Genomic DNA, 8,634 nt, shown 5'->3' on the forward strand with positions numbered 1-8,634 from the left:
CATACAACCATGAGGTAACCTGCTGGAGACTTTTTGGCGTGTATGCCCAGTGAGCACCTTTTATACATCCATGGTAAACAGCCCCAAAAAACGCTGGCAGTAACGTAAGGCAAAGGGGCAAAACCCAGGGCAAAATAAATCAACATATATCTCACTGCTGCTCAGAAACCTTAATATCTGTGAGAGCAAAGATGAGCGTGTCAACATCTCTATCAGGCCCCTTTTTCCTCTCATCTGGATTTTGGCAGCTGGACAGTCAGAGGACACAGTTTAGATGTATTTTAGTGGGTAAAAGAAACTGAAACTGTAAAACTCAGGGGCAAAATAGGATTTTAAAAAGTGAGAGGGAAATGAGAAAGTCATGCCGGGGAGTATGGCTGTGACAGTACTTGAATAATCAGGTTTGCCTTTTTTTGTTTTGTGTTTTTTGGTCATTCACTCTGACGTAACCACCCAGATTCGTTTTTGCTCTGTCAGCCTAAGCAGTTCAGGGGACGTTTAAGTTTCCCAGGTTCTGGGTATAGTGAGGAATCTGTTGGTGTAAAATGTAAAAATGAAGCCCTCTTTGCAGTGTGAAATACCCAGCGGCAGGCGTCAGCTCCTATATATCCCGTCCGCACTGTACAGGATCGAACAGAGATTCCCATGAGCAATGCGGCAATGCAATGAAATTTTCATGGCAGAGCCCAGTGTGATCTGAGGGGCTCTTTGCCCTAGTGATGGGCACCTGCCCCGGCTGCAATGCATTATTTAAAAATACTCATTCAATCCAGGCTTCAGGGGACACCTTTTGTTACTCTGTCAGAAGCAGTAAGTGTAACTCGGCTGAGGAGGAGACTTTTTGTTAGCTGATGGAGCAAAGCCTGAGGAAGGCCAGGTAGATAAAGGAGACATGGGGAGTGGGGGGGTTGTACTGTACAGGAGAGCTGTGTCAGAGGGAAACTGAAGGTCAGGGCCTCAGCTCCTTTCTCTGTGGATACTGTAAACCTGTATTCCTTCCCTGTGAACCCTGCACTAGTTACACATGTCACTCAGGAATAAAAGATGAGATGCTTACAAGACAAAACCACAACCACGCAGTCCACTCCACGTCTCAAATTTCCTCCGCAAAACATCGCTCTCTCCTCCTTCACTGAAGTCGTCCACAGATGAAATTTAAAGATAAAGAGTGCTGATGCAAATTACATGATGAGAGGAAGATCTGTCTGAGTGGGAGGAAGAATATTTGACCTGTGCTTTGACTGCTAACTAAATGTCAAGGCTCAGGATAAAAAGCTGCTTTGTGACTTTACGTTAGATGAGACACAAAGCCAAGCAGTGCATCTGTTGTTTCTCACTCTCCCCCTCTTAACCTACAAGACATTTGCAAGTTTCTCCACCATATAGCAACTTGGAGTCTGCTACACACTTTCTGATCTTCTCTCCTTCCCTGGCCCGAACCTCACGCTGCCTAACTATTACTTTGCTCCATGTCCACACATCAAGGAGATCTCTCCCACTGCCTCGTCCCCAGGAAACACACCTGACATTTAGCCCCGGGCTGCCCCATCCTGCCTTCCCTTTCCTTCGCTCCCCTCCAGAGACAAGGGCATCTTGGCTGAGTTTAGCCAGCTAAAGCACAGACAGTTAGCAAATTAACTTTCATGTCTTCGTTTCAATAATTCAGCGGCAAGGGCAGGGGCAGGGTGAGGTAAGGTATGAATGGAGGCAGTGATGGAGGAGGATTCAGCCGGGCTCGTTACTGCATCTGCTTTCATATATTATCTCTCACAATAGAATAAACATGTATAGCATGCATAATTTATGTATTCAGTGGCGCACCGAATGTAACACAAAGCGTAACCGGATAAAACCACAAAATATTATTTCCTAAATATTAAATATTTATAAAGATCTTATAAAAGCAGTATAGATCTGACAGTGCAGTGGTGAACGGGTGTGAACGTGGCGATGTTTCACTTGAAGGTGAATGAGAGATTGGATGGCTGTTTGAGACACCTGTGATACTGTGAAGCTGTTTCACTAAAGCTTATTCCCACTGCACACACTGTTTATATTTGCTTAGCTTTGTTATGGCAGTTCCTTTGTCAAAACAAATCAGTGTCAATACGCGTGTAAACACGCATGGCTTTAGCCATGGGTTAATCCACACTCTGTCACACATGCACACACACACGAGCATCTGTGCTCAGACAAAAACATTTAGTCCTCTCACTTCTGAGCAGCAGCGAGGTTGACTCTGTGGCGTTTACCAATCGACAAACTCACCTGTAAATGTCCTCAAACCTCAGAGTTTAACCGACTGACTAACTCGTTCATTGTCAGCTCTCAGTGAAAGAGGCAGAGCAGCAAATGAGCACATTAATACATGTATGATAATAGCTTTAACAAACAATAATCCAATCCTTTGTTTTCTATAAAAACAGAACACGTGAATTCTTGTGAACCTTGTGTGTTCAGGCAGATGCTTCTCTCTGTATCCTGATAGAAGACATACACACTTCTCCTCTGTGTGCTCTGTTGCCAAACTGATTAACAACTTCAGGCACGTAGCTTCAATATTTATACTGTCTCCTTTATTTCAAGTGAGAAAACTAACAAATTTGTGCGGATGCACCCAAAGCAGCTGACGAAAGGCAGCATTAATTGACTGTTGACATATCTGAATGAAAGCAGTCAGCCAAAGGGTGCTGAGGGTAAATCAAGGGTTTCTTTACTTTTAGTGCAATGTTTCTGCCTATGTTGGTGCGTAGCTCTTTATGCTTCTTTCAAAAGGCTAAAATGCAGATGGCAGAGCCATCTGTGTAGAATCAAAACCATGCATTCAGACCTGAAGATCCCCATTAAACTGCATGTAAATACGTGGGAGGAGCCAGAGGAGGAGTGAAGGATGTAAAGAACCCCGTGTTCAAAACAAACTGATTAACTTGAAGTTCTTGAAGTTCTTTTCCCAAACAAATCCAGCGACACTTGAAATCGCACAAAAATGTCTGTAAACAAACACAGAGGATTAGAAAACAAACGAGGGGAGCAGAATTCTTTTGGAAACTAAGAATGTGATTTTTAAAAAATGAGATGTTTGATCAAGCTATTAAATATTTTTGTGAATGGCACCTTTAATTAGGAAGCCAGATTCATCAGTGCATATTTCAAAGAGGTTCCAGTTACTAAATAATAAGGTGACATTAATATTGAAGCTGCTGTATTACCCCCGTTCAAATTAAATTAAATAAAACACTGTGAAAAAAAACGTGTAGAGTAATTAATTTCTTTGGTTGCAAGGGCACCGGTTCTCCCTCTACCTTTATTATTAACAGTAGCATGTTTTCGTTTTACAAAATGTCTGATCACAATAATGTTTTTCAAGGATGTGCAAACAAAACACTTCACTCCCCCCCCTCGTGCCTGCTACCTGTGATCTTAAGACAGCGAAACCAGGCAGCTGGATGGCGCTTGTATGGCAAAGCATTAGCTGTGTGGAGGAATCCACATACGTGTGAAAGGCACATGTGACTGTTTGTTTTATGTTGCATTTCTGAACAAACGGGCTGGATTTGAGCCTTGGTTTCAAGGCTTTGAAGGAAATAAAAACACGCTCTGCATGCACACACAGCTTTGTGCAGTGTCGCACACACACTTAAACGCACACTTGAGCTTGTATATTGGAACATTTTGTATACTAAACCTGAGGACTACTGTATACAGTTCAGGTGGCTGATAACTGAAGCATTCAGTACTATAAACACAGAGGAACATGCAGCACTACACAAGAGCTTTGCATTTTCTGGTAAACTTTTTAAGGTTGCAGACTGCACATCTGTACGCACCAGATTACCTAAAGAAAATGTATCAAATCTGACAACTGCATACGGCAATCAACAGATTATTATTATCAGAGGGAATATGGTAGGATTGCAACACCAGGAGTTAAAAGACACTGTAGCACCTACAACACTGTACCACATACAGTAAGTTACAACCTTTATCTCTGCTCCTAGAAGTTTTTTTTAAGATTTCCTCTTTTCTTAGAGTTTCAGGAGACAGTGGTGTAAAAATTAGTTGGGTTCCCACAGATTCTACCAATGAATTTCCATAACTTTTCCATAATATTTTTTATGTCAATGCAATTCGATGTGTTTGGGTTGTAATTTTAGCAAATTTGTATGCATTTTTTTCTTGTTAAATAAAGTTATCAGTTACTGTCACCAGGATCATTTCCCAACTGGTCCAGCCAGGGGGTCCAGGTTTCTCCTTAGTCATTAGTTCAAGGTCCACATGGTGTAATATTTTCAGTGTCATACTTGCATTTGAACATGTCGTTGAGGTCGTTTGCTGTCTCTGTCAAGTGGCTGTCCATTAGTTGCTCACTCCACAGCAAAGATACAGCTCTTGAAAATAAAAGCTCTGTGCTGGAAATGCATTGTACTTCAAAATAAAGTGTGTTTTTTACATACTTAACATGTTCGCGAAAGGACCCGCGACCCACCAGTTGGGAACCACTGCTTTAAAGATTTACCAGTCAAATCTTTATGAATCTTAGGTGCCTCAAATATCAGTGTGAACGCCTTGGTTTTCAGCATTTTCAGCATTTTCCTGTTTCTCGCCTAACATGACAGCGTGCTTCTTTCTTTCAAAAGGGCGTGCAGCCTTGGCGGTGACGTGCTGCCATTCTGGTCTATGTGAATCATGTGATACTAGTGACGTTTCAACGGCCACGCAGAGCAGCACTAGACTGTAAATAAGTAATACAAGGAGCATATTTCTCGTAGTATCAAACATGTTTTAGGATTTTTATGAAAATACTAAAACTTTTCCAAAGCATTTTGTTGATTGCAAAATATTTCCAGGGCTGTTTTTCTAATTTCAAACCTTTTCCAGGAATTTCACGACCGTAGGAACCCTGAAAAATGATTATTAAGATGCTGTTTCTTTTGGCTGTTCCAAAACTTCCAGAGTGAGGTTAATCCACAGTTTCCCCGCAAAGCTTCAGCAGCTGGACGTCACTCATAACGACGCCAGATTGCAAACAAAACCAAATGGTGTTAAAGTATAAAAGCTGTTTGAAATACTGAATGTGTACAATTTTAGGAATTTAATGACACATCATGCCCTAAAAATACAAACAGCAGCAAAAGTTATTGCAGAAACTACACAATATTCCGCTCTGCAACTTCTTCCTTGGAGCACCAATTGATCTAAATCACATGCCCTGCCCGCACCCTTGTATTGTGTGATTGCTTTAAACTCTACAACACTGCTTTGGACAAATTACAATCCACTCCAGTCTTTACTATTAGTCTCTACTTTTCCTTCAACAAGTTTTGTGCATCTAATTTAACTGCAATATGGTGCAACTTAATCTAAATCAAAAGAATAACAAGCTTAAACAGGAGCACATTCACACATTAGTGGGATAAAAATATCTAGTGGAACACTGGAAGAATAACCTTGATATATTTAATTAGAGCTGATATATAGTAATGCAACTATTTTTAATCGTCTTCTGTATTTTAAACAAACCAGCTGACCAAACCTGACTGCCTCCTTACGTTATTATAGGTATTACATGATCGGTTTATAGTTTATTTAATTCTATGACTTGATTATCAATCCTCTAAGCAGGCGCTGCAGCTGTGATGCTCTGTCACACTGTATGAGTGAGTCTGCTTTAATCGGAAGTCCATCCAGGGCGCCCCCTTTTTTAGTATCTGCATATGCAAAGAGCCATATGAATATGTAAATATGAATATGAGCTAATTCAGTGATGCATTGAGGCAGCTGTTGTGAGCTCCACATTTACAAGGAAACATGTGTTGGCCCTGCGGGGCAGGTTAGGGTGACAAGACAGGTGAGGGGAGAGGGCAAGCGTCGTCCATTATGTCTGGACAATACCTATAGGCCTGTGACGTGCAGGACACACACTCACACGGGAACTAAACTAAATATACACACAGCTTTGAAGACTGTGATATTTACTGTGGGGTTTCTGATATATGAAATAAATGCAAACAAACACACTAAAATAAAAACAACAAATTCAAGAGTTTTGTTATTCAGGAGCAGCCTTAACACAGAAGCGTTCATCATTTCCAGCTCCCAAAAGACTTGTATTTCTTATGAGTTAAATTATTAATCCTCCTCCTACACTATCATTTGAAATACATGCTGCCTCTGCACTGATTTCACTCCCAATAACACATGGAACATAATCCACACTCCCTGAACAAGCAAGTGCAACTAAAAACTGTCTAAGAACACAGCATCTAAAATCACAAATTGCTCTCGTCGTATTGTAAATAAAGTAGCGAAGCCAAGGCACACAAACAGGTGTAGAGGCAGCCCAGCGTCTGCTGATGGTTCATATGCAATATTAAAGCATCATATGCTGGTTCAAAGGTCACTCCGCCTGCTGTTCGTCAAACCACATGGGACTGTTTTCATTTAGGATTCACTCCTCCACCTCCACACAGACACAAACACACAGGGAGCTGCTCAATTTTCCAATAATCTGATGTGAATTCAGAGTGAAATTAAACGCTCGTGGCACTGGAAGTGTACAAAGTCGTAGTCAAGGAAGCTTACACTAAGCACATAAGCGAGCCCACATCTCTAGAAAGCTTAATCAATTGAATGTGACATGGCAATGCATCAAAAAATGCAAGAGAGTCTCTAAAGAAATTTTGTTTCTATTACAGATGTATGAGGCGCTGTGTAACAGCACAGCCTCCCAGGACCTGACAGTGTTTTTAGATTACAATTGCATCCCAGCAGGGATCCCTGCTCACTCCTCCTGAGTTTTTTTTGGTGCTTAAAAATAGCTAATGGTGATAAAGGACAACATCAATTTAAAGAGCGGGGATGCAAAGAAATCTGTGAATGGCCACATATAGAGAGCAGCGAAATAAAGAGCAGGCATGAGGAGCAGTGCAGCCTTCAGTCTATGCAAGGGACAGTGACATTTAAAAGTTACTTGGCTTTTTATCTTTTATATTAAAGCACTAATCCATGCACTAACACACGTGCTTTAAGGTGAGGGAAATAAAGAACATTTAAATCAGATTATAGCACAAAGCATGATGGTGTTGCATGTATATAAAAGCACGCGAAAGTGATTTCTGCAATATTTCCACACACAATAACCCTGAAGATTCACATCCGATGTTACATTAATTGACTAGTCACGTAATATAAGCCCGCTTCTGTAATTTTAACAGCTTCATTCTCGTGGCAGCATGACTCTCCTTCGTGTGAGTGGATGCTAAAAAGTTTACCACCGCTGTATGACTGCTGAATGGGACAAAACTTTTTCCTTCATCGCCAGGTTTGATTGCGCCCGGCTAGAAACACACACAGAGCGAACACAAGCCGGAGCAAGCTGCACCCGTGTTTTAAATTCTACAACACCGAATAATCAAACCATCCGAGCAGCTTCACATCGGAAAGTTTACAAGAGGACGAGCCGAGCGGTGTGTCCGAGCACATAACAAACACCCCACAGAAACATGTTTCACCCCGAAATGAAAACGCGCTTCTTCTTCTTGTTGTTGGATACTTGCAGAAGCGTGCAGGATCACAACATTAAAATACAATGTTGCTCTCCAAAATAAAAAGCTTGCACAGGAGGAGGAAGTGTGTGCGCATTGCACAGACACACAATATTAGTAAATATCCCGTGCAAAAGTGCAAACAAGACAATTAAAAAAAAAAAGTTTAAGAGACGCACCTCTACGGTGGTCGGAGGGGAGGGGGGCGCGCAGAGGAGCGCACTCTTTTAGTACAGTACACTCCTTTTAAATAACAGTAGCTAGTTTAGAAAGTTGGACTCCCCTCCTCTGCCCCCCTCTCCTGCATGATAAGCAGGTAAAGTATTACATATAGCGCATAATTCACTTACTTTTCTCTCGCTTGGCTATCGGAAGGGACGACAGCTCCTTTACCTTTGGCGTACATGCTGGATTCTGTTTTAAGACTTTTGCCCCACTCAACACCTGTCAAAGAAAGCAGCCAGGAAAACGCTCCATCTCCATAGCTACCCCTTTAGTGTTTTTCCTCCCCCCCCCTTCTCCTCCTCCTCCCCCTCCTCCTCCCTCCTCCTTCTCTCTCCTCTCCCTCCCTCTCTTTCTCTTCTTCTTTTTTTTTTTTTTTTTTTTTTTTTTTTTTTTACATCTCCAACATTGGCCACAAATCAGGCACAGTTTCTATTGGGGGGACTTGAAACCGTCCTCTGTTGGATTTTTTTTTTTTTTTTTTTTTCCCTCCTCAGCCGCTGTTCCGCAGGCCCGCTCCTCCTCCCTCCGCTGTGCAAACGGTGGGGGCTCCTTAAAGGGAAACACACACTTCTTGTTTACTGACCTCAGAAACATGAGGAGAGAAGGGGGGGAAGATGGGGAAAGGCATGCCGGGTACAGGCTCCTCGCTTAACGACTGCAGCCAGCTCTTTTTGGGAGGCTGGCAGTAGTGGTTATGTTTTCCCCCCTCCTGTAAGACATTCCAGGACTTCGGCTCCAATTTGATGTCGGGACTTTGACTCTTAACAATGAGGACTCTCATATTTAACATGTTTGCACACAGGTCTTATTTCTCCATGTTTAGTCGTTGCAATTGTTTTGTCATGTGTAGCGAAATAATTACTGC

The 8,634-nt window shown here is 42.0% G+C and overlaps 1 protein-coding gene across 2 annotated transcripts in view; it reads right to left on the reverse strand.

Moving 5' to 3' along the window:
* The window catches only part of ssbp4 (single stranded DNA binding protein 4), a 117,263-nt gene extending 109,184 nt beyond the window's left edge, over positions 1–8,079 (reverse strand). The window contains exon 1 of one of the 2 annotated variants that reach the window (XM_033621777.2): positions 7,895–8,079. In XM_033621777.2, coding sequence (XP_033477668.1) covers positions 7,895–7,950 — 56 coding nt within the window. In that variant the 5' untranslated portion in view covers positions 7,951–8,079. The remainder of the gene's footprint in view (positions 1–7,894) is intronic. The other variant, XM_033621776.2, reaches the window with a different exon arrangement.
* Positions 8,080–8,634: the final 555 nt, after the last annotated feature.

Source organism: Epinephelus lanceolatus, chromosome 6 (genome assembly GCF_041903045.1).
Source record: "Epinephelus lanceolatus isolate andai-2023 chromosome 6, ASM4190304v1, whole genome shotgun sequence".
Lineage (NCBI taxonomy): Eukaryota > Metazoa > Chordata > Actinopteri > Perciformes > Serranidae > Epinephelus > Epinephelus lanceolatus.